The sequence below is a fragment of the Rhea americana genome, unplaced genomic scaffold (genome assembly GCF_003343005.1).
Source record: "Rhea americana isolate MKP2758 unplaced genomic scaffold, rheAme1 scaffold_13, whole genome shotgun sequence".
Taxonomy (NCBI): domain Eukaryota; kingdom Metazoa; phylum Chordata; class Aves; order Rheiformes; family Rheidae; genus Rhea; species Rhea americana.
The window spans coordinates 5,663,396-5,689,914 of NW_028185372.1; the positions used below are offsets into that span (position 1 = coordinate 5,663,396).

The window sequence follows — 26,519 nt, forward strand, 5'->3', positions numbered from 1 at the left end:
TGACATTGAGCCTAGCAATTTGATGTGAATGCTAAATACTTCACTCTTCATAAAGAGATTGAGACAGAGCCTTGAAATAAWTAGCAAGGGCTGGGGCTGCAGCTGCTGCATCCAAACCACTGTTTTCTTCTCGGATAAAGAATCCTAGAGAAATGGGCTGCATCTCCTGAAAGCCGACCTGCGTTGCACAGCTTTTAGAAGCTCCATAATTGGCCCGTGCCTGAGCTCTTTGCTCRGCTTTGGTTAACAGCGGGAAGGACAAGGCCAGAGGTGGTTTTGTGCTGAGGAGAGACAGAAAGGTCAGCTCCTGTAAACATGCTGAGAACAATAAGGCTCTGCTCGTGTGAATCTTTACACAGTGTCTCATGTCAGTGGCTTGAATCAGTTCTCAGTGGAAAAGTTGTTTAGATCAGTGAGACATAGACTATTATTTGCTCGTAAAGCAATGGCTAGATCTTCTTTAGTAAATTTGCTTCAAAAACGTATTTTGGATTTTTTTGTGACATTTTTCAAGCAGTTTATCTCATTTACATATGTGATGTTAAAATATTTAAATGGATAATCTTGATTTCTGTCAAAGCTGCATGTTAGACTAAATCTTACAAGTAAAGTTAGGAAATCTTAACCACTTACGCAACATCCATTCCAAAGTACTGAGGTGAATGTGGCAAGTGAAAAGCAGCTGAACCTGGAGCTTGTTTTGTCTATTGCCTTTTAGAGCATTTTGTAAGCTTATGTACTTGAAATTTTGTAGAAAGCAGTGTCGGAGCGAGAGGTAATTTCACCTGAGTCGATCAAGGTAGGCATTATGTCAGTCTACCATAGCACCATTGAAATTCTTTGACTCGCCTGCAATAAAGGAATACAGTTTTCTCAGCTTTTTTGTGCAGTGTATTCTATTCCTGTTTCCTTATTTATTTATTTGTTGTGGTTTAGGAGACAAATAAACTCCAAGACAGGAACTGTCTTTTAGTACGYCTTTGTATAGCTTTTACAGTAAAGAGCCTGAAGGGAGAGTGCAGTCTTAGAATCACAGAAGTTGGGAACTTTAACGTATTGGTTCTGTCTTAAACAGAAACTGGATCTTCTAGTTCATATATTTCACATTGTTACACATTTTGTTTAAGATATTATAAATCAAGTCCTTTCCACTTGTTAAAAAGATCTCTTTTTTTCCCCCCGCCGTTCTAAAGTCTGCTGCTTATTTGTCCTTACTCCTGAGAGTGAGTCTTGGATCAGGGACTCTCTTTTCATGAATGCTTACCTTCTGTAAGGAAGAACTTTTTTCTCTTACCAAGTATTGAAAACATTTCAAGTTCAAGCTTGTCCTTTAACTCCTGACAAGCACAGAGACAGGAAAGTAATACACTTAGATTGCAATTCTTCAGGTGAAGTAAGGTCTCTTTGGACTCAGGAATAGAGCTAAATGTCAGCTTCCCCTCCCCTCTCCCTGAGAATTAATTTCCCAAGAATTCCTAAATCTCATGAAAGTTGGTGGCTTTGTTGTATTGTTTATGAAGTGAAGATAGCTTTTTTGGCTTAAGTTTTTCACTTTTTCCCTTGGGCTGTTGAAAGTTACCACTCCAGGTGCTTCTAGTAGTGGTAATAGGCGTTGCAAGTAATATGCCTATAAAATACAGTAAGCTTTTACTGCTGTCGCCAAGGATGTCTGCAAAATTAATTTTTACACTGTCAAGCTGTAGCCACTTTGTCTGAACCACTTGGAAAACTTTTTAGAGTCAAAAAAAAAAAAAGTGACAAAGACTCCACCTGCCATGTGCTTGGCAGTCAGCTTCAAATTACCCAATGGATGATGGGGCAAATGACACAGAGAGGGCAGAAGATTTGACAGGAAAATTACAGAACTTAGAGATGTATAAAAAAACTCAGAAGCCTGTTCCTGTTAATGGGTTTTCTGTAACTAGTGGTGTTGCAAAAGGCAGAATAGGTATTTTAATCCTTGCCCTATGTAATCTGTAATCTAGAAGAGCTACCAAGTGAGGGCAGGGTAAGAGGAAAGGTGTCCTCTTGTGRTTTTCCGTGTAAGAGTTGGTCTAGAAAAGGTGATGCCTGAGTAAATTAGTCCTGGCAATGCTAGAAATACTGACGGTGAGGAGGTTGCTGAGACATGTAACATCCTTACCCCTCTCCTGTCTGCAGCATGAGAGAGAGAGCTCTTTCTGGGTAAAGTATAAAGATGTGTGAATGAAGTACAGATTTAGCTACTGTTAGATAAAGCTGGTACTGCCTTAGGGAACAAGAGGAACTCACTGACCTCCAAAGGTCCTTCCTAGTTCTATGATTTGGTTCCTCTAGCTAAATGTATTTTACAGAACAGATGTAATAACATAGTAAAGAAATGTCATCCTTATTTGCTTCTGTATTAAAAAGCTATTAATATTTAGCTATTAACATTTTTCTAACATCATCTGAAATTATTGTTGTTACTCTAGAGCTGTAATAATATTCTAAGGACTAAATATTTTAATAATGCAACAGTTTTGCTGACAGTACTGTAGAGAGATCTTGGTTTAGGATTCAGCATGTGATAATAGTATTTTTATTACAAACATTTAGATATAATGAGATGAAGAGGTATTAGCAAAAGTGGTTATTATGTTTAAGTATATGATTAAAAATGGATAATGAAAATATATTATCATATTCAGCTCTTACACAGTATAATTTAAAATGTGTAACTAATGTCTATCTTATTGTCTGCGYGCCTTCCTGAATTTCTCATTCACCAATACTACAGCCATTGGTAAAACAGCATTGTTTTACGGATTTTAAAAACCTGTGAGACAATTACACAAAGCAAAAATTCCCAGAATAAGATGATAAACAAAAACGTACCTCAGGGTATCGATAAATTTTCTTCTAGTCACGAAATCTCTTTAGAGTGCCATCTTGTGTTGAAATCTTAGAGTAAGGCCTTTTTAGAACAAAGCAGGAAATAAGCAGTAAAAAAATCAGCAAAACTAAATATAGAAGCTATTTTCTTTGAAATATGCACTCTAGTACRGCTGTCTCTGCTGTTTAAACTTTTGCCCATAAAATATGAATGGTAAAATACTTTGAAACAATACTTGAAATGCCTGTTGTTTGTATTTAGCTCTAAAACTAAGCACAGTCTGGGAATTCTGATATATCTGTACTTATGTTAGCAACTTTACATTTTTAGAATGTTTTCCATACCGCAGTGCTTAGTTATGATTTAGTCATTATGGGAGAAATCTTGGCCTCATTGAATTCCTGTTGACTTGAATAGGTCTTGGATTTCTCTGGCCTTTGAATATATGTTTCTTAACCACCAAACACACACAGTAACATCGATGTTGCAGAAACAGTGCACCATTTAGGAATGGGTGGTTTCTGAGTAAAATAAAAGTCATTGAACTATGGAGAAAAGTATAGCTGTGCAAATATATTTAGCCAGACTGGAGTTTAGCCAAAGTGCTGGAGTTAAGTTTCCTTTCTTGCAGAATTGCACCATGATCTTTCTTATCATCAGTGCACAGTATAATCTGCTTTTTTTTTTTATGAAAAAGTTGTCTCCAGTTACAACTAGTACTTTAGTGGAATGGACTTCAATCATTTTATTGTTCACTGGGAGAGCAAGATGACTGTAGCGTAGTCTGTCCTGGAGCCAAGACGTTGTCAGAGCTCACCTTGCCCAGCTAGCGCTCTGTAATGCGTGTTTATTTGCCATCTATTTACACACCTGAGAAGGAAAAAAAAAAAAAAAAAAAAAAAAAAGTCTGAATTGTCAAAGAATGCAGAAAGAATGCAGGTACAGGAAATATTTTCACTGTTCTCTCAGCACCTACAGAACCAGCTATCAAAAGTTCATTCAGTAGTTCAAAAATAAACTCAGTTTCAGATTCTAGGCATTTACTGTGTCAGTGGTTTGACTTCTTTTGAAACTTCAGGACAAAGATGTACTTCYTAGTAATTATTTATTTTTAAAGCAATTCCTAAATCAGAGTAAATTTATGAGATACTATACAGTGCCATAATTATTTAATTTTGAATGTTTATTTTGAAATATRTTTTAATATAAAGAAAAGATGTCTAAATACAAATTATTAAAACATAATTCTGATTTTTAATTTTAACAAAACGTAAGTTTTTAATCCACCATGGGCTAGTAGTAGACACAAGGAAGTATATACCATGGCAGAGTAGGCAGATGTGCATTTAATTTGCCTTTCAAAATAGTTTTGATCATTAATAATGAAAAATTGCTTGAATTCTGAAGCCTGATGAACCTTAAGTTTAGTTAATGATAATTCTGGATAGTTTCAGTAATGATGTAATTAAGTCCAGAAATCATACAGATTGGACTCTTAAAGTATAATTCTGTGGAGTGTTTTCTTCAATAGACATTACAATACTTTTAAAAAAAAAAGTTTTATCAATTTTGAGTTGAATTGAGCATTCTGGGAAACATAAAAGTCTTAAACTCATAAATGTGCCTTATTCTAGACTTTTTTCAGGGAATGAGCATTTACATAAAGTGTTTATATAGCATTCGTAGAAAGTATAAAAACACCGCTGTAGTGCCTGTATTCCAGTTACTGTTTTGACACTCATATGTCAGATTGTCGACAGAATTGAGGTTTCTGGAGTGTTTGTTAATTTGCCTGAAATCATGGCTTACAGAGGTAAGCTATGAAGATCCAAAGAGAGCCTTTCGAACAGCTCTGGATTCTGTTTCAGATGTGGTGATGTTATACTTACTGGTMCTAACATAATTGATCTTTATGTAACATGGACTCACGTAGTACTGAATTAGAAACCAATCTTATTTTGTCTTCTCTTATCTAAAAATCCATACTTTACACAAACTATGAAATAAACCTGGAAAATATGAAARCTCTCTTGCAAAAGAAACCTTAACCTTCCTATTTGTTTTCTTCTTTCTTTCCTTCCTTCCTTTTTTCCTTCCTTCCTTATCTGTCTGCTTTGCTTTTTCCCTCTCTCTCTCTGCATCTATCTATCCTCATTTTGAATATTGTTGCTGCAGCATTGGATCCTCATCTTTCTAGCACAGGCACTGACTAGAAAAAGTTCCTCCTGTTGAAAACCTAATACTACCATGGCTGAAAGTTGAAAATAGAACATATATTTGAAGATGTATCTCCACTGCCAGGGCCTTTCATTAGGAGTGAGATGGTCGCTAATAGTTTCACCTTTGCCATTTGTGACATTTGCTATAACTCTGACTGTGAGCCTTCTCTGAGTTTTTCCTAGTAGATCAAAAGGTTTTTAGGTGTGTCAGTCATTCTGCAGCCTCATTATTGTCTGTGTGGTGTCCCACAGGGTACATGAGAGGGTGGCACATCACTTTTCTGAGCACAGCTGCACCACGCGTTGTAAAATAGCAAGATAGATCAACATTGACTATGAAAGTTTCAACTAATTAATTGAAAGAATGTCTGGAAAATATTTTAAGTAATGCATGAGTCCAGAAGCCAAAATATGTCATAGCAGTTTGATGGTTTGCCTGTGTGCTATTCACAGACACTGCTGTAAGAAGTGATAACTTGCTTTGTCTCATGTAGGAAATCTGAGTTCTTTTTCTTTGCAACAGCTGTGGATGAGTGCTACTGAGCATGCAAAAAATGGGGGTGCTAAAGGAATACTCAGAAAACCTTATTCTGTTCAAAAAATGCTTTCTGCTTCATCAGTGCCTTCTGCTTTTGAACATTYGCAGTCTCAGCCTGTTGGCCACCCAGCTCTTGTTTTCTTCTGGCTTTTCCCCAATGGAATAATTATCCTTCTAAATCATATTTCAGCACCAATGATCTTCACTTAGCTAACAGTTTTGTGGAAGCCAACAGCCTTATATTTACTTTCTGCCTTCTAGTTAAAAATGAAGTATATATGAGACCACTGGTGTTTTTTGAGAAATGGGAGTTACAGCCCCGCTCTTCAGATAGTGGAGAACAAAGTCACACAACTACTCAGTTCAGGCTGCCATTCAAGGTTTCAGTTGTAATCTGTAAAATTTTGCATGTCCTTGAGACCTCACTGTCTAATAGATAAGATCCAAGCTCAAACTCATATTTAGACATGTATTTTCCCTTTGAAAACAATGGAAACTGATGGGATCTGATGCAAGTAAAATATTTATGTATCTTTGTGGATATGGGCCTGCATCAGTTGAATGTGTCTATGCATGAAAGTTCTTAGAAAAATCAGCTTACTGAATATTTAATGATCTTAAATCAAGAGTATCCAAAAATGACATTGGAACAATGTAACGCTTATAAATGTGTGACTGTTGTTGCTCTTGTTTGTTTACTATGGATAGGGGCATTTCTCATATTGATGATGTGGAGTTGGAACAAAAGACTCCCAAGGGCTCACACATCCTGTTATAAGAAAAGAGACATGTGGACACTGTAACGGGAAACACACTTACAGCATGCAAGAACAGGAGTAGCAGCATGAGGGTTACCTTGAATCCCACCCCACAGCTTTGCCAAAAACCTTGTGATTTTCTTTAAGCTTTGTCTTCTAAAGATATATTGGAGTAGACAGATGAAGCAGGTTATTGAAGCATCCATGTTGCTATAGGATTTGGGTGTTTTTCCCTATTATATTGACAGAGCCCAGGTGTTTTCATTGAATGCAAAACTATTTTATTTCTCCTAGTTTTTAACAGAAAAGAGCAAGTGAAATGCAGATACTGTATATTGTATAATTTTTATGTGGTTCTTTTCACATTTTTTTCTTTAACCAATGCCATTTCAAACAGGAATTTTGTGATTTCAGAACTTAGATGGAACCTACCATGGAAATGCTTCAAAGAAGTAGTRAGTGAAGGAAGACTAGTTCAGATTAGATATATCTCCCTTTTTTTAATTGCAAGATTAGGAATTGGAGTAAATTTTGGGGGGATGTTGTGTACTGTATTATTTACTTGAATTCTGTGTAGCAAAGTGGTGATTCCTGAAATATATGTTACTGCTTACATAGAAATTGATTTGAATTAAAAAAAAAAAAAAAGAAAAAAACACTGGGAAAAGTTGTTTCTCCTGTTTTGAAGGAGATCAGATAAAGTAAGCATAACTGTTCCTCTGATTTTTATAATGTATTAAGAATTTAGCATGTGAGGTTTTAGTTGCTGTTCTTGGATGGTTTCGTGTTCTGTCTGGAGGTATTTTAGATCTATTATCTGAACACAGAAAGAAATAACACCAGATTTTTGGGTATCCTGGAAATGTAGTAATTCTTCATTCTTTCCATTTCTTAATTATTCATTAGGCAAAGAAGTTCATAAAATGCATAAAATCAGAAGAATTTTGTAATTCCTGACTGTAATGTCTGTTCCTCTTCAGAGGTCAACATTTGGCGTCTTGCTTCTCCTCATACCTACAGTTCTCCAGCTTTAAGATTTTAGCCTCAATATCTGTCTGAGAGAAAAAGTCCTTTCAGATGTCAAACATAAATGCAATGATCCCTTTACTAGATACTCAAACGTTTCTGGCATCATAAAACAAGGAAAAAAAAAAGAAAAACCAGAAAAGACAAATTCTGTGTTCCGTTTGCCATCTTTAAGTCTCAGAGTAACTTATTTTGCTGAGTTTATAAACAAAATGACAAGAATAAATATTTTCTAATGCTTTTTTATGGCAAACGTCGCTAAATTTAGCCATGCTGAATTATTTCTCCATTCCCTTGCTCTGGGATGAAAGCGAGTCTGTGTATGCTGTTGACTGTGAAAGTCAAACTAGTAGTGCTACCATGCTTCCACAATTACTTAAGTAAATGGTTCAACCACCTTCTTGATGTGAAAGCGTAAGAATAATGGCAATAATAAATACTTTTTGTCTAGTGTGTGATGGCACGGTGAATTGGATCATGTTAGGCTTCGTCTGCTGCCTAACGCAATGTAACGTAGCAGATAAGATAAATCAAATGGTGACACTCTATTAGACTTGAAAGATGATAGCTCTTGTAAAGCAACTGATGTGAGAATATGTCAGTGCAGTAGATTTCTGATGTTTATTGAAGTCTGGAATCTTTGAAACCGAAGAAGGCATATTTGAAGGGCTATGAAACAAGTGACTGCAAATACAGCATTATACTTATTACCAGTAAAGCTCTTTCCTGAAACAGAATTCAAAATTTTGTTTGCTTTGTGTGTTTGATAGATTTTTCATTTCTTGCCAGGACTTTCTAGAGACATTACCTTGAACTTCAAAGCATAAAGTAACAAATTCTGTAGAGATTATCATGGTAGCTAGACTCAGAATTTTCAGTTGTTCAGTGGTACCTAGCAAAGATAGCTTTAAATTTCTGAGTTGGGGTTTAATACTGTGAACTCAAGGAAATAGTAACCAAAAATACGTATTTTTGACTATTTTCGGCACTGTAGTTAAAGTTTCCATTGTTGGGATCAATTATAAGGAAGATTTTAATTTATTTTCCACTCTTGTACTGTTTATTCATTTTGAATGCTTATAACAATTTACTTTGTATAATTCATTACTTGAGTGTTTAAAATGTTCAACTGCTAATTAACTTTCAATAAATAAGCATGGAATTGCTGTAAAGAGTGTATCTAATTAGGAGGCGTATGAAGACATGCCTATTCTCTTTACTGAAGGCTCTGTTCTTTTTTGTTTCTGCCTTTTTTTTTTTTTTTTTTTTTTTTTTGTGGAGACAGAACCCTCAAATCTTGCTTACTTTTCATAAGTCTAAATAGATATTTTATTCAAACTTTGTGTTAGCACTGTGATTTTAATATTTCAAAAAAAGACAGACAGAAAGGTTTAGCAGTGAGGTATATGGAGTTTCTCCATATCAAAAAAAAAAAAAAAAAAGAGAGAGAGAGTTCACACTTTATTTTTAGAAATAGCATGTGACCTTCCCAAGTAAGTATTTATTCAATGAAAATATAATGCATTTACCTGAAGTTTACAAACAAATTTTTAAATGAGATAAAAATCAAATTAAAAGTATTCTTCAAAATAGATTCTTCAAAAATTTTGTCTTCTGGAGCAGATCTTTTTGTGTGTTTTCCTTAGCAGAACAGCAAGCTGTGAAAAATAAACTTGCAGTTATGAGGGAGGTGTGCCCATGTTAATTTCTAGATTTGTTCTCCATTAATTTTAATTATGTTGGTAGTTTTCAGAGTCTGATAGAGCAGTGTTAAGGACATTTGTTTACTGTGGCTATAATTTATATGCTGTAAAATGTTTGGATTTCTCTTAGGTTGAGCCTTTGTAAGTGCTGAAGAGCTTTTGAGTTTTTAATCACTTGTTTTGCAGATTATTAAAATGCTTTTGTAATGCATCTTCCTCAGTTATTGGCATGTATTCATTATTTGAAATTAATGTTGCAGTTAATATCTGGAGAAAAGAGTTAAGATTAAATATGTTTGCTTTTTGTTGTAGGTATTGTATGATGAAAGCAATAACCTCAAACTAGAATAAAAATATGATTAGCTTTCTTTCTCTGTCTAGCCCACTGTGTGTGAACGGGAGCTCTGTGTATTTGCTTTCCAAACACTGGGAGTGATGAACGAAGCTGCTGATGAAATTGCAACTGGGGCTCAGGTAGAATTATCCAATGCTCATTGCATGTCTGATTTTGTATAAGTATACTCAGTTTCCTCTAGAATTTATTTTGACTTAATTTGACTTAATTTCTCTGTATCAGTACTTTTTGGTAAGTATTATTTATTTGTCAGCTCTTATATGTATAGCTGTAACTACGCCATTTAAGCATGGCATTTTTGAAAGGTACTAATGAGGTGCTTCCATTGTTTTCCCTCCATGTAATTAGAATATTTTCTTGTTTAGTTGTATTCAATTAGGTCACCTGGGTTGTCAGTAAAGGCGACCATTGTCTTTTGGAGATAATTCCCATTTATTTTCACCTAATGACCCATCACTACTCTCATGCAATTAGTAAGCTACTTCCTGTTCTTGATGTTGGGCTGCAGCTATCCACTGAGCATCTGCTGTTTTGATTATTAAATAACAGTGGGAATGTCTGTATTGATGTGGCTACATAAGTTTCTTTCCTTTTCCCAAGGATCAGAAATTTAATATGAGCTTGCTTCCTGACTCTAAATTCAGTTATTAATCGGAGGTCTTAAACTATGCTTCCAAATCACTGTAGATTAAAATAGTTTTAGAGTTTCAGTAAATTCAAGGTACAATGGCCTTTAGAAATCTTATGGATAACTACACTTCTCTTGATTTCCTAAGCATATGTTCCTCATTATGCAGTTAGGTATGTAGTAAGAAATATGTTTTTCAAAGTGCAGACATTCAGTTCATTTAACTAGCAAGTCTATCTGTTGGAAATAAACTACTCAGCTAGGTGCCTGAATGTCACTGTTAGGCACATCCACAAAGGAAAAATCTTGCAGCAGAGTACACCAGCCTGTTGACTTGAGCATATAACTGCAGGATCTGAGGTCTGATGTCAGAAGACAATTGGTTGGCTATGAGTTTTATTTGCAACATCTAGCATGCCAAGCATTGGGATACTTTTGCAAGCCTATTAGAAATGTAGAGAGATGTGGTGATGAAACACCTCCATCTCCAGTCTGATGTCTCTGATGTTTTTGAATGTAGTCACTTAAGTGGTCGTTTAGGTACAGAAAAGAGGAGCTYTCACTCCTCTTTTTAATGAAACTGAAAGGAGAGATGGCCCTGATTAGGGCTCCCTCTGTGTTTTATGGAGATCTCATTTCTGCTGGAATATGCTTAGCTAGGTTTAGGAGTGCTGTATTGAGATGTGGCACCTCTACATCTACAGAGACTTACTGAGCAGTACTGAAATGATTACAACCTTACTGGTGCTTAAAGCAGTTAGAAAGAACTTTGTTGATTGTGCTGTTGGACCTAATCGGTGCCTAAATTTTGGTGAGTCTTAGTTCTGTGATAGCTTCTCTCCCAGCTCACTACGTCTGATCTGATTGGGTTTCCTTTCTTGTCTGCAGAAAGAATTCAACACTTTTTGATTGAGTCATCTGAGCTATTTTTGACATAAATTTAGGATTATATGAATCACAGTATAAGCTATCTACACAATGGTTATTTTCTTCATTGATTATAGACAGAACCTACACTGACTAGCTGAGATGTAAGTGTTCACATGGTGAATATCTACATTTCACTAGAAGAATCTTCCCCTCAGTCTCCAAATCATTTTGTACAGCTAAGAAGCCCAAATATAGGCTCCCACTATTGCAAATCATATCCTGTTTTTTATACTATGCTTTTCCTAAAGCTAGTTTTAGAACACTAGCTTAAAAATTAGCTAAAAGTAGCTAAAGCTAGTTTTCTAAAGTATGCATCTCTACTTTCRCTCCCAATATTCTGATGGCTCTATGTTAATAATCAGAGATTGCACTTTTTAAAACTTTTAAGTTTAAATTCACCATGCCTTATTTCAATAACTTACCTAAAATGCCTAAAAGTTAAGGGCCTGATTTGTTGATTACTCAGACTCTTTCTAGAGAATCTCTGAAGAGAGGTAAGTACTGCCTAAACAACTGATGTTATACAAGAGAATTGTCCTCAAAGATGTCTATTTTTCTTCCCTGAAAGTATTTTAATCCCAATTTACCTACTTAAATGTCCCCTGTTGGGAAGGAGAAGTTCAGGCTTAGCTATAAGGACATTTACTAGATCCACAGCTTTTCCTGTTACCCAGAAACACATAAACAAGTTTGTATCGTAATGTTTGTATTACGTTTATCTCCCAGTTTAAGCTGCTGAGTTCTATCATCTTAAAACAATGATTTCAGGGGAAATCAGGGGTTTAATTAAGTCTAATCTATTTGTCTTTCTCYCATGAAAGAAATATACTGGTATGATGATGAGAAACAATATAAAAGTCAACACTTGTTTTAAAGGGAGGCTTTAGGATAACATTCTTGTAAGTACYGTGCCAAATTTAAGACTCACCATGCAAGATTTAAGACCCACCATGCCAAATTTAAGTCCCACTATGCAAGTCATAAAGCAAGGTAACTTTGGGTCACTGTGTTATAAGATTTGGGGACTCATACAACCCTTCCTTAATAATATTTTACAACTGGAAATAGAAAAGTGCTTCTGAGAAGTGGAGTATATGAACTCAGGCTCACTTTCATGATAATACATTTACACAGTTGCAGGCTTGGTCGCCTGACCTGGCTGTGTAAATAGACTTCTAGTCTCCTTTGCAGATGCTGGTGTAGATGCCCTATGTTCATCGCACTTGTAGGTATTATAAACTGGAGAGAAATCAGAGCACAGTGGAGGAAGGAATGATTGCTCAAATAACTTTATTGTTCAGTATATGTGAGATACTAAGTAAGGGGAACTAGCAGAATATTTTTAAACAGATGGAGAAAATTGTCGATTCATGCTAAAGGAGCAGAGGAGGAGAATGACAACAGTATGACTCACAGCAGCACAATTCCTTTTTGCTTTCATTACATGATTCTTATTTTCCTTCTGCTTCTCTGAAGGACCCTCTTTTTTATTTCCTTCCTAAGTCATCAGATATAATAACAAAAGTATAATAACTTTTAGAACAGCTTGAGCTGTAAGTTGGGATCTGATCTGTTGGGATTGTGGGAGGAACCAGGGCTGCCTACTGACTACAGCTTGTCTCAGCTTTTTGTTCCTTTCATAGAAAAGTCCATTTTTACAGCGAAATGTCTTCAAAAAGCACAGAGGAACCAYGAGAGTCAATTTGCAGCTACATTTGTATGTAGCAACTTTGGGATTTCATTGTGAGTTAGAGTTAGGTTTCATAGCTGCCAGAAAACTGCTTGCTTTCTGTTTTGTGATTGTTACAGTCTATTTTTAAGCTCTCAGTTATGAATTTTAGTGCAATTGTACTTAAATGCGTGTGCATCTACAGGGACATACGCACATACATGCATGTGTGCACATTACACAGTCTTATGGTGATAYTTTGGAAATGAAGACATACTCAAAGCTACGTTGTAAGTCTGTACAAAAGAAGGGAAGAGGATCTCTCAGTGTGAGCTGTGCGAATGACTCTTAAATTGTTGCACAGTTCTGGCTCTTGCAGAAGCAATGTTTACTAGTCTTTCTACAGTTATGATCTTCAGGAGAACAGTGAGCAGTGGTACAGATCCATCAGCTTCATCATCTCCTCCRTTCTTTCCTGCTTGGGAGACTTGTTGTTGGCGTCTATTGCACAAAGACCCAGCATAGAGCCATTTCCTTAGAGGATAAATTTCATTTGGGAATTATCACATGTAAACAAGAGAAGGCAGGACCATAGACAGTGTGTTTGACATGGGGGTATACTTGGGACAAAATACTGGTTCCCCTTAGGCATCTGGAATAAACTTCAGGGCCAGACCCAAAGCCTTTGGAGGTCAATTTCAGTCCTAAACTACGTGCTATGAATAAAACAGTTTGGATAAAGTAAATAATAATGAAATACCATATTATTATAAGGTATAAAATGAAAAACAGATTGTGTGATACAATATGAAAGTATATACACCAAATAAATCTTTTTCTTTATCCACAGGTGGTTGATCTGTTAGTATCCATGTGTCGGTCTGCATTAGAGTCACCTAGGAAAGTTGTCATTTTTGAGCCATATCCTTCTGTAGTTGATCCTAATGATCCTCAGATGCTGGCCTTTAATCCCAGGGTGAGTAGCTGTATTTCAGTATGTTATAGCTTGATTTAAGTCACGTGTTAAATTTCAAAGCAAAGCCTTCTTGTCCAGACGTCGTCTTTACTATCAGAGATATGGCTCTAGAATATGCARGTGTGTGGCTCTGCTTTCAGAACTCCGTAGTATTTTGTATTTGAGAAAGTAAATAAACTGTAAGCAATATTGAAGCCAAGAGTTCCTTCTTTTAGGATACAAATTCAAGATGAAAAATTTTATATTTTTAGTGTCCTTCTATCAGTATGCACTTTGGACACAAAGCAAAAGATGGCCTTTGGGAAGTGTACCACGTAGGCCAGGGAGATTTCCATTCCATCTTTTATATTCTTAAACTGTTTATTGCTGCCATCTCATTTTCAGTTTGTAAACAACAATATCCTTAAACTTAATTTATCAAATGCTGTGTGTACAGTTGAGTGTTGTACAAACATCAGATACTGAAGCAAAGAATTGTATTTGCAGTACTTGCTCCTTGGAATGCAAAGGCTGCTTCATAGGAAAGCCTTAGGGGAACTGGGAACTATTATGTTGCATTTGAGCCATTCTCAAGAGCATAAGTGAAAACTTTGGACCTCCTTCATGGAATATACTTTTCCAGTTTGGAAAGAAGGCCAGCTAGCGGTGGTTCTTCCTCAGAGGAATTGGCAAGTGTTTTCCGTAGAGCATGGGATGGAAGGATTGCAGGGAGGTGCTGGGAAAGGAGTGAATGAGGAGGCAGCTAGTCTGGCAATTGGGGCAAAGCGTGGGTATGAAGCTGAACAGGAAAGGAGAATGAAGGTAGCACCAGTGGAGGTGTGGAGAGAGCCTGGGGCTGGAAGGGCCCACACCGCCCCCAGCTCCTTGCCCCATGGTGGGGTGAAAGCCCACAAGGGCCAAAGTTGGCATGACCCAAAGATGGGAAGTAGTGAAGCTCCTGTGGCTGACATAAAATGTGGGGCTCACAAAGCATGGGCTGTTAAGCTTGTCCGCTTGGAGAAAGTGGGGGCCTCTGGTAGCAGTTCCCAGACAGGAGACAGGCAAGGGTTGGGGTCATCAAAGGCGGATGGCCGGACATGCTACTGAGTGCAGTTCCGTGTCTGTGGAGCAGCAAAGTCTGCTACAAGCAATGCACGCACCTCTGGTGGTTTAGAGCTGTTAGCAGAGTAAACGCATCAGCATTTAACATCTATTTGTTCACTGCATCATTTAACATAATAGCGTATTATTTAAATAACTAGCAGAGCCTGTGTTTAGCTACAAATATTTGTTTAAAAAGTGAGCTAATTTTTGAAGTGTTCACTTTGTTGCATGTTGGAGATCCCAGTGAAATTCAAACAACAATTCAAACAAGCTTAATTCTTCTTTTCTTGGAATGATCGTGGACTATGAATGAGAGTGTGTGTGTAAGATGGAAGGAAGCTCTTGGTTAGAAAAATTTGAAAGGATTGTTTGCTGACCATTTGTTTTAAATGTGGTTTTATACACAGTCAAAGAACTGAGGTTTTCATATAGCTAACGACCCAGAATATTATTTTAATTTATTTGCTTATTTTGTATTACACCAGAAGAAGAATTACGACCGAGTCATGAAAGCATTGGATAGTATCACTTCTATTAGAGAGATGACACAGGTGAGCATAAAAATCTTTACATAATTTAATAGCTATTTCTAGAACTAGGTAGGTGTTTACATTGTTGCCTATGGGGGAGAGGGAAGGCAATTTTATTATCTCTTTCCTATAGAGCTGTAAGRATATTAAAATTTGTTAAAAGGGCAGGGAGGGGGGGAACTACCGTATCCATAGGAGCAGTGAAATAAAGGTGATGGAAAGGAACTCAGGTATTCTGGAGTTTAAATTAAGAGATAATATTAGCAGAATCACAGACTCAAACATTGCAGCAGAATGATGGCCAATAGCTACATTCTGAAAATATCAAGGCCAGACTGAGTCTTCTGTTTCCAAAGCAAAAGATACTGGTTTTGTGACAGTGTTCTGAGGTAATTTTATTTCTGTTATAATGAGACACTTGGTCAGTAAGGTGTGATGGGAGGCTTGGTTGGGAGTCGGGTTTCTTGAGATTACTATCATACGATTTTCCAAAATTCCCAGTGGGACAGAATCTAACAGCCATACTTGGTTGTAATGCTTCGTTTCCCAAACAGTGCACCTAATTATCGCTGATTACCTCTGACTCAGTATGAGCCATGATACATCTGTCACATATACCTTGATTTTCTAGCTGCTATATGGACAAGAACCTATAAATCTTATTCTGTCTGTATCCGTGAAATATTTCAGGAATCTGGAGTTAGGAATGAGGTGTTTGGAGAGCATTAAGATAAGCTGAAAACAAGCATTCAGGTGTTTTTGTTATCTTATTTAAAATCCTTTAGTGATAAGATTCAGATGTTGTTATCTGATAAAATATCTTTTAAAGATAAAAATAGCCACCATTTTACTTTTTTTTTCTTTAGCATTAAATAATTACAGGACTGAAGAGTTGCAAAGAGACAATTTGCACTGTGATTGAAATTAAGAAAAAAATTCAAAGAGAATATAAGCTGATTCTGTTTTACTTTACCAGTTTGTACTATGGAACAGTTAAAAAATACTGGAGTGAATTAACATGGGGTATTTTGAGACACTTAATTTTCTGAAGTTCCAATCCAATTTCTTAATGCAGGAGCCAAACATAAGTAGATGTCTTCTGCTGTTCTCACTGAGATCAACAGTGTTCACCGTAATATACTCATTTTGATGCTAATTATATGCTTATTATTTTACTCTAGGGAAAATAATTACTGTATTAATTCTTGTTGTTGTCAAAACACGTTTATAACTGTACAAGGCTAAATGTCAGTAAATCTGTGATTTAAGTCTAATAATGAGTTCAATGTATTCATTTTAATAAGTGAAGTCATGGGCAATGTAACATATAAAATGTAACCTTTTTATTTCAGCTAGCAATAAAGAGCATAATTACTGTTTTCTAGGCACCTTACTTGGAAATAAAGAAGCAGATGGATAAACAGGACCCGCTTGCACATCCTCTTCTACAATGGTATAAAATTGACTCACATGAAATGATAATTATTAAAGTAGCAAGTTGAATGAATAATCACTTTACCAGTTTAGTTTGGTTTAAGTTCACCCTAAGAAATACTGTCCGGGTTGACATTTGCAAGTGTGTTTGTTCCTGGACTGTTTCTGAATCTCATCTGAGTCCTCTGAARACAGTGGAAGGACTCCAGCTGCTTTGTGTGGCCTCAGATCTGGTTTTCTAGTCAAGATTTTCTAGTCAAGCTTTGGTCTGCTTTCATCAGATAGGTTCGTGCGGTTGAGTTCTTTGTGATGGGATTCATCAACATTATTAAGAAGAAAGTTCTGATTTGTCGTCATACCTAATGCATCTAACTATTTCTTATTTTAGGGTTATTTCTAGTAATAGATCACATATTGTGAAGCTACCAGTGAACAGGGTAAGTGTCTGTGGGTTACTTCTCCTGTTATTTCTTATTTTATCATTTTTATGGCTCGTTTTAGCATTTTAGGTGGGATTCACAAATGTAGGTGTCTACATTCAAAGTAGTCATCTATGTTCCATTAATAGACAGTGGAAAGAAATAGGCAGTTTTAGGTCATGAGTCATAGAATCATGCTGTGAGTATCTAAAATAGGTCGAAGGAATCATGCTCTGAAAGAGCCTGTTTAAGGTGAGTAGCTCAAATACAAGTTTACAAGTTCCTTGTAGATCTGAGATTGGTGAGGACCTCTCTCTCTCTCTCCTCTCTCTCTTTTTTTTTTTTTTTTGTTACCATACAGAATATTAGATAGAGGGTTGTATAAAAAGCAATGCACATACTAACATGACCTGTGCCTAGAGACTGGCATATGAGAATGCTATATAAAAAAAAAAAAATAGCTCTGAAATTTTAGAGGGATGGTGCTGAGATTCATTTCTCGTTATGTGTTCTTCTGATCCTTTGGTTAAGGTTGTAGTAATCTGCAGCCTTTCAAATCTGAGCTTTAATTCAGAGCTAGCTCTGATCAAAATGCCGTGATGAAATTGTTCATTTTGATTATTTTACTGGAGTCATATAAGGCTGAAATCTGTTTCAGCAACTTGCATATGTTCATAAGTTCTAAAGTATTTTTATTGTTTAATTTGACATAAAACTATGGTAATGAGACTGATCTCAGCTTAGTTCACGAAGGTGTTTAAATGCAGTAATACATTGTGTGAAACAGCATGATATCTTAAGACCTGCCATTCTGGAAATAAAATGCTTTTGTGTTAATCAGCTTCTTTTCACCTGTGCGCTGTTATATTTTGCAGCAACTGAAGTTTATGCACACTCCCCACCAGTTCCTTCTTCTCAGTAGTCCACCAGCCAAAGAATCCAATTTCCGAGCTGCTAAAAATCTCTACGGAAGTACTTTTGCATTTCAGTGAGTACATATATGTTAATCAAAGGCTAGCAAAATGCCAAAGCTGTTTTTTTTCCTTGCATTTGAGGTTTACAGCTGTGAATTTATTGTTTTAGAGGACTGTTGATTTAATTTTGAATTTATTCTTCCAGTGGTTCACACATTGAAAATTGGCATTCCATCCTGAGGAACGGCTTGGTTGTTGCTTCCAATACGAGGCTGCAGGTAAATAATAAACTGAATGGACTTCAGCTAAGCTGTGTACATTTGATTATGTATTAGACAGGTTTTCAAGGGGCATGGTGTTGGTACACATGAYGGCAGTGACTGCAAACAGTGTCATGTTTCACTGAAAAAGATACTTTTCTGAAGCCATTGAAATGCACAATGTGTTTGCTTGTATCAGTGGCTAAAATCCAATTGTTTTCAATGTAATTGCAGTTCCAGTTTTACGYTGTGCAGCAGTACCTCCAGGAGGCTTAGCTCGGTATTACTTAAAAGCAGTCTCAAGGATTAAAAAAAAAGATCCATATAAACTGTATCTAAACTATAAACTATACCTRTATTATAGGATCCAAGAGCACCCTAGGTTTTACAGAAGCTAGGTTTGCAGCATCTCATCTCCTCTGGTTTCCTAGGCAAAGGATTATGAGTGCTGGCCAGGAGGGAGCTGCTGCAAACTTCAGTTTGGTTCCCAAGGCAGAACTATCAGGAGACCAGTACAGCAGAGCAAAAGAGGCAGAGCCAGAGGGACTAAAGAACTCTTATTCARGGTGTTTTAGCATCAGGGTTTTGACAGCTGTTCCCCAGAGCAGAATCCATGACCCAGATTACATGCCTTAGAGGAGGATCTGAGTATGCTGAATAGAGAACTAAGGTAGTGAACAGGAAATCCTTAAAAACAGAAATGGAAATCTATACTTTTCCTTTTAGTGGTATAAATGCTTTTCTTAGCATCTTTGGAAGATGCTTTCCCATGGAAGCAACATTTATATACCCAAATTCACTAAAGTAAACACCTTTATTTATTGGATACTTTGCGTCTTTTTTTTTTCCCCAGAAGGGAGATATTGGAAAGTGGGGGAAGCAGTAAAGCCCTATTTTATACAAATCATCATAGTTAGATCTGTCACACAGCAACAGCATTTCCTGAGCCCAGTAGGTTCTACCTGTCCCACTAGCAGCTACCCAGGAAAAACAACTGGTTGCCTASTCATAGGATCTGGAGGAGTGGGAGCGTGTCTGTGTAGTCTTATGGGAGCTTTGGCATCTTGCACAGATCACTAGGCAAAAGGAAAGAACGAAGGGTGAGGATGACTTTGAAGCCCAGTGGTCATAGCATTTCTCTGGTTAGGAGATAATCTGGATTCTCATTTGTGCTGTAACAGCTACTTTGTGCATTTTCTTTAAGGGCGCTTTCTCACAAATTGTTCAGTCCCTGGAGGAGAAGCAAAATTTGCAGCATATATTTTTTTAAGCCTTTTCTGAACATTATTTATTATCAGGCAATAAATTAGTGTGATGAAGTGGATACTTTACATTAGGACTTGTGCTTTGTATTATTGTTTTGTTGARATAATCAAATTAATGATAAGCGATCACTGTGTTCTTTTTCAGCTCCATGGTGCAATGTTTGGAAGTGGAATCTACCTTAGTCCATTGTCAAGCATATCATTTGGTTACTCAGGTGATATTTATAAATCACTCTAAAGTTGGAGAAATATAGGGGGGTATCTTAGTTTACTGCTCTTCTTGTCTGCTTGAATGTTTACAACACTGTAATCAATTTTATCTTTGTAGGCCAAGATTCAGTTTATTAAAAAAAAAAAAGATAAAATCTAATTTCCCTTAYTAAATACCTGTCCAGATTTTCAAAGGTGTTGAGTACCTTGAAACTCTGTTTGAAGTAGGCAGTAGCCCCTGCTACAGTGGCAGTGGATTCATAGGCTTTTAAGACCTGATCTGACAAATACATACTAATTTCAGGAAAGAGAGTAGTTGCCCTGAAATCAATAGAAATATTCCAATATTWGTATTTAAGAATATTTCCTARTGTATCACCAGGTCAAGTTTACAGAGAAAGTACAGGGCCGTGTGTTTGTTTTAGCGTGACGAGGGAAGGGAACATAATTTGCCTCACTGATAAATCCAAAAGTGAGTCATTCACAGTTTTCCATATAGAAATAAAATCATAAATAGAAGCATGATATACCAATGTTATACATTAAGAAATGTTTATGGAGTTTTTAAAATACCGTGACTTCTTCCATTAGTTGTGTTTATTTACCATTTCATCACAAATAAGGGTTGATGTCTCTGTGTGTGTGTGCACATGCGTATAGATACTCTGAGAGAGCCATGCTTTCTGATTTTCAATATTTTTAGGTAATGTCACAATCCATTTTTAAAGCTTAGCATTTTCTACTATTTATGTGTTGAATTACAATATCAGTAGTCTCTGAAGGTGCTTTTAGCTTTTCAGAGATTGCGTGAGAAGTATGGACACTTTCAGACTGCACTGAAAGTGCAGACTGCAGTATCACTATTTGACTACAAACTCTTTCGCTTTGTCAGCTTCAGCRTGTTTTTTTGATTTCTCTGCCTTTCTCTGTCCCCTCCATCCAGTCTCCTCCAGAAAGAAGCCTGTATTCTCACAGAGAGTCTAATAGTTTACACTAATAAAAAGCAGGGTGGAGTCCTGCAATTCTGTTTCCCATAAATCAGTCTGAGATTGCACACTGCCAAGAAGTATGGGATACTGGGAAAAATAAGCAGCCTGCAGTAGCATACAACAGAGGAATTTTATACAAAACAACATGAGTAATGTAAGAGAGATCAAAGACACAAACACAGGTATTTTAATTTCTGACATGGAGATATAGGCATCCAAGCTGGCCAACAAATAATTTAGTAATTCTACCTTTAGATAAATTGATTAAAGTAGGCAGACTTAAAGCTACCTTTAAATAAATTAACTACTCCTAAAATAGTATTATAGCAATTAAAAAGTCTATTTAGAGTGTTGAAGAGGAATATCTAAAATCCTTTGTCTCAGGATTTTACTGCTCYATCCAGAGTAAATCAGAGTGTATGCTACTTTAGCCTGATTAGGGTCAATTAAACTCAGACAGGCTGATGTGTAACTTTGTTAAGCAACCACCTAAGAACATTGCTGAGCTGAATTCAGTGGAATTTAAGCTCATGTTTAATTACTTTGGCACCTACTTAAAACTAATTTGTCTTTCATAAGGTCCTTGCAACACATTCAGATGTACAGACAACTTGTAGGATTATATTGAAATATTCTGTGACAAAGTTAATTAAGTTTTGTGGCTCTGTGCAGAAGACTGTGATCCGCACCACGTTAGCTGCTTCATTATCCACGTTTAACTTTGCTTATTATGGTGTTTATATGCCAGGGTATCTTACATGATTTTAATATTCTTAGGGATGAACAAGAAGCAGCAGAAGGTGTCAGCTAAGGATGAACCTGCTTCAAGCAGCAAGGGCAGTAATGCATCGCAGGTACAGTAGTGTAGCGTGTCAGCCGTCCCTGGATACACTTCTGAGTTTGGGAACTTGATAGCTGACAAGGAGGCAATATGCCTTTTGTGAAAGCTAACAGGGGTGTGTGTGTGTGTGTGTGTGTGTGTGTGTGTGGAGAGAGAAATCAACCACTCCAGAGATACTGCAACCATCAAATATGTTGCAGGTCCCTGTACCCTTCCTTTCCATGCAGAAATATTTGGAAAGGGAATGGAATACAATTACAAATTTTGTATTTATTCTATTATGACCCTTAGCAAGCCCTTGCTTTCTGAATTCAAGATTTTTTATTGAAGAATGATGAAGGAGAAATTGAGCGTGGTTATCGTTGTAAAATGTGTAGCAGTTCATTGATAGCACGTCAGTTTTTCTTCTTCATAGTTTTAAGCATTAAAATAGCAAAATCTGCTTTATCTAAAACAAACTCTTAGCAACTATTTGCAGGGCTGAATTTTGAGAAAGAAATCTTGCATCCGTCTCCATAGTCAAATATAAAATGTAAGAAGTACAGAGAAATCTAGCTTTGCAGAAGCCTGTAGTAATAAGAAAGCCAGTAAAATATCAAACTGTGATCAAAGAATCAGCGATCAAATTCATCTAGTTTTTTTCTGCTCTCAATTTGTTGATTAGTAGTATTGTAATCTTTCTAAAAAATATTTTTAGTCTCTAATAATTTGGAACTTTTCCTTCTGGATAGGAGGGATTTAAATCCCTTTATGATATTCCAAACAAGTAATCAAATTTTTAGGAAGATAGCTTCCTTATTTATTTATTAATAAGACATTGAAAATAGCAGTTTTCCCTTTTGTTACTTTTTTACTCAGTTTTTCTTACTCTACTAATTAATTTTTCTCATTTTTTTTTACATCTCAGTCACAGAAGAAAGGACAACAGTCACAATTTTTGCAAAGCCGTAACTTAAAATGCATAGCCTTATGTGAAGGTAAGCTGAAAACTCTTGAAGAACTTTTTAAATCATGTGCATAGTGTTACTGGATGCAAATCAGTGCAGACTTTAATTCTAGTACTGGCTTTTTTAAAATAAGAGAGTGCTTAGTTACTTGCTAAGTAACTAAGGTAACTATCCTCTATATTTCGGTGCAGAACATATCCCTGCTCCAACAAAACATATAACACATGCTGAATTTACATGAAATAATCATATAGATATCGTGACTGATCATCTGCTCYGTCCTTCAAATGTGATCTTATTCCTATGTTATCAATATAACACAAGTCATGGTCTTTATTTGAAACCTGTGACAAATGCATTAAATATCTAAAAGTCAGAAATAACAGCTTTCCTTTTGAATTTCCRAATAACTTTTCACTGCTTGGACAAATATACTGGTCATCTGCTAACCAGTGTGTTCTCCATGACTGCTTCAGAAATTCTGTGAAGTTAAAGTCCAGTATGTATGAGTATGGTCATTCTTGAAAGACTTGACCATTCTTTTAATATATAATGAAAAGTTAGCAGGTGTTGAGAACAAAGTAAAGGATTATGAAATTTGATTAAGAGCCACTATGAAATTTCRATGTGTCTGATAAGTAGACTCACTGGCCAAAGAGGTGTGTGTGCGTGTGTGTATATATATATGTATGTATATGTATTTATGTATGTACATAATTCCTCTCACTGGCCAAAATATATGTATACATGCATACATACCTACATTTAAACTATTTGCCTTATGTTTTGAGCATTTGTTAATTTTAAAAGTAAAAATTAGTAAGACTGGATGCTGTTATTTAAAAATGCAAAATTTAAGTTATATACYTTTAAAAATATATTTTTCAATGTTTTTTAAAGAAAATAATTTAATATGACTCAAAAAATGCCAGTCAACATGAAACTACAGTTTGATCTTGGCAGAAAAATGCATAACTTCCATTCTAAAGGTTTTAGAAAAGATATTAAATGGATCTAGGATTTACTAGAATTTTCTTGGCTTTCGTGCCAAGTTTCTAAAAACGTTTCTAACTATAACTTGCATCTTTCCAAAGTGTAGATAGGTGATAGGAGAGGTAAACGTGCAAGATTTTTCATCTATATCTTGTGTACATTTATTAATGAATTTATGATTTTTGTAAGAGTGAATTTCAAATATTCAGTAAAATACATTTTACCTCAGTACATAATCACTTCACTTTTCTGTGCAAGAAGGTGTTTAGGGAGGATGAATGAAATAGATTTGTAACCAGTGTAAATTACAACAAATAAATGTTTGATAGTTGTTTTTTTTAAAAAAAAAAAAAAAAGAAAGAAAGAAAGAAAGAAAGAGTAGAGTCAAAGATAACAGTTAATAGAAGACCTGATGTAAAAATTGAATACACATATATTCATGCTGGTGTTTAGGTGCATTTATAGAAATCTTTTCAAATACAGACTTATAGAAAAGCTTCTACCTGGCAAAAAAATAATTCTTTCATGTGTTGCTCTTATTCTACTTCTAAACACCCTATGATCAAATACATAGCTATTTTCTAAAAAGTAGGAGAATTGTTTGTGAGCTTCCTAATCCCCTTGATTCGTAACTATRCTTCCTGTTTTTTAGAAATATTTGTTAGTTTTCAAACCCCAAATCCCTGGTATCTCAGTTTCAGGCTTTTTTATTTCACATACCATTTTTTGCTCAGTTGTCATCAAACACAGAAAGCTCTGTGCCAAAGGCTGATTAATTGAAACAGGTCCTGTTTAACAGCCCTCTGTTCATTTAAAATCAGTTTTTAATAAACACACATTTTCATTTTTCTCGTTTACTAGTCTCCAGAGCAGGTTTGGGGCCTTCAAAAAAACTCCATTTAAGTGAAGTGCCAAAAGACCATAAAAGCAGACTTGTGTTTAAAATCATTTCAGTGAACAACTGGCTCCCATACATCAAACATCTGTTTTTTTTTTTTTTTTTCTGGAAAATATATTGGTTTTTTTTGTGGGGGGGGGGGGGATCATCTCCCAGTTTGTACCAGCAGCCAACTCTGAGCTTTTACACCATGCCACAGACATGCGCTGGAAAACTGGACATTCCCCAAAGGCTATTTGAAGTGTATAGAAGAGCAGTTATTTTTTAATGACATTTTCCAGGTATGTTTTCATCGCTCTGAAATTTATTTTTTCCCTAATAGTGATAACCTCATCCGATCTGCACAAACATGGAGAGATATGGGTAGTTCCCAACACTGATCACGTGTGTACAAGATTTTTCTTTGTGTAAGTACGACGCTTCTCTTACTAGGTCTTTCCTAGGCCTTTTTTCCCCCACGGTTTTCCCTCTGACAGTTCTAAATGAAGTAGGTAAAAGAAGTTTCTTCCTAACTCTTTAAAGAATCCCTTGGTTCCTAGTTTGTGCCTGTCCTTGCTGTTGCGAGGAGGCAGCCCGCCGCCAGCACAGCTCCCTTCTCTCCGAGCGGGTGCTTCAGCCTCCGGCTTTTTGGTAAGGGGGGAATTGCTGCCGCCCTTCGCTCCCGGCAGCGTGGGATCTGCCTGGAGCGGCGGAGTGCAGCAGAGCGCTTTAACAGGAAACACGTTAACGTGTGGAATAAACACTCCTGACTATCGAGTGAAACAGAGGTAGTGTTGTGGGTTTTTTTTTTTTTTTTTGGAAGATTAATAAAAAACTAATTAAATGTTTTTTTTTTTTTTTTTTTTTTTTTTTTTTTTTTAGTTATGAAGATGGTCAAGTGGGTGATACAAGTATAAATACGCAGGAACCAAGCATTCATAAAGAGATTCTTCGAGTCATTGGCAATCAAACTGCTACTGGTTAAAAGGACCACTCTTATTTAATTGATGTGATTTGGAAGCCTTCCTCAGTCTCAAAGCTGGATTTTGAACTGAAGAAGATGCAAAAAAATAATTTATTATTATTATTCTAAGCAAATTAACCCTTTGAATACTTACTGTTTTCTTACTTAGTATTTCTTATCTCATCAAAATACCTAAGATGGTATGAATTAGCAACTGTAGGGGTGCAAAGTCTACTAATATACGACAACTACTAATAATTAAACAGGCATTTGGGTTGCTCACAATAAACAGACTTTAAAAAGGAGTTTTGTGCTGATATTTTTATATCAAACTCTTCAATTGGAGGTTTTAGTACTGTATACTGGTATTTTAAATTTAGAATGACTGAATTATAATCAGCAGAGAAGATTTTATAGCGGAGAACCTGTGTTGTGCAGGATACTTTGCAATAAGTAAAATATTCTCATATTTAAACACAATAAAAAATTGTCTGGAACATGTAAATTAAAGAGATTGGTTACCTGCACTTATCTTTGATTCATTTTATTTTACACAGATACAGCTAGGATTTAGAGTCAAACATTAAAACAATAATACATTTTTGACTTAATCAGTGAAACTAAATGGAAAAGAATAATACTGATGGTGTATTTTTGGTCTTCTTTATCCTCTCTGGAAAAAAGTATTTATTCATTAAATAGTTCAGTTACATTTTTTTAATTATACAAGCTCAGCAAAAAACTAGAAATAAGAAGCTAAATCCTTTTTACAGATTTGTTTTGTACATATTWATTTTGCAATTTCCATTAACAAGGTTCTTTAATGTTTCTGCCTTAACTTTAGTAAGACTACTCTTATGGTTTAAATTAGCTACATATTTAAGTACTACCAGAATAGAGCATTTTTATGTTTGGGTTGATTGATARTACATTAGAAAATACAAACAAATGTAAAATTTTACTGATTTCCGCTTGCTGAAATATTTTTATTAATTTGTTCCTAAGGCAAATTGAACCAATTCAAATCTCTGTTACCACCAAGTGAGCAGGATGGTAACACATGAAGGGGCCCAGTCCCTGACTCATAAAGTGTATCCTGTGCCCAGCTGAGCACCTTTGGCTCTCACATTTGCCACC

General features: G+C 35.9%; 1 protein-coding gene across 1 annotated transcript in view; it reads left to right on the forward strand.

Annotated features, from left to right (window-relative positions):
- The window catches only part of PARP8 (poly(ADP-ribose) polymerase family member 8), a 64,341-nt gene extending 38,654 nt beyond the window's left edge, over window positions 1-25,687 (forward strand). The window contains exons 14-25 of the mRNA XM_085297701.1: window positions 9,480-9,572; window positions 13,531-13,656; window positions 15,225-15,290; window positions 16,655-16,722; window positions 17,092-17,140; window positions 17,998-18,110; window positions 18,242-18,314; window positions 19,707-19,776; window positions 21,538-21,614; window positions 22,509-22,578; window positions 24,762-24,846; window positions 25,301-25,687. Of these exons, the coding sequence (XP_085153827.1) occupies window positions 9,480-9,572; window positions 13,531-13,656; window positions 15,225-15,290; window positions 16,655-16,722; window positions 17,092-17,140; window positions 17,998-18,110; window positions 18,242-18,314; window positions 19,707-19,776; window positions 21,538-21,614; window positions 22,509-22,578; window positions 24,762-24,846; window positions 25,301-25,403 (993 nt within the window). The 3' untranslated portion in view covers window positions 25,404-25,687. The remainder of the gene's footprint in view (window positions 1-9,479; window positions 9,573-13,530; window positions 13,657-15,224; window positions 15,291-16,654; window positions 16,723-17,091; window positions 17,141-17,997; window positions 18,111-18,241; window positions 18,315-19,706; window positions 19,777-21,537; window positions 21,615-22,508; window positions 22,579-24,761; window positions 24,847-25,300) is intronic.
- Window positions 25,688-26,519: the final 832 nt, after the last annotated feature.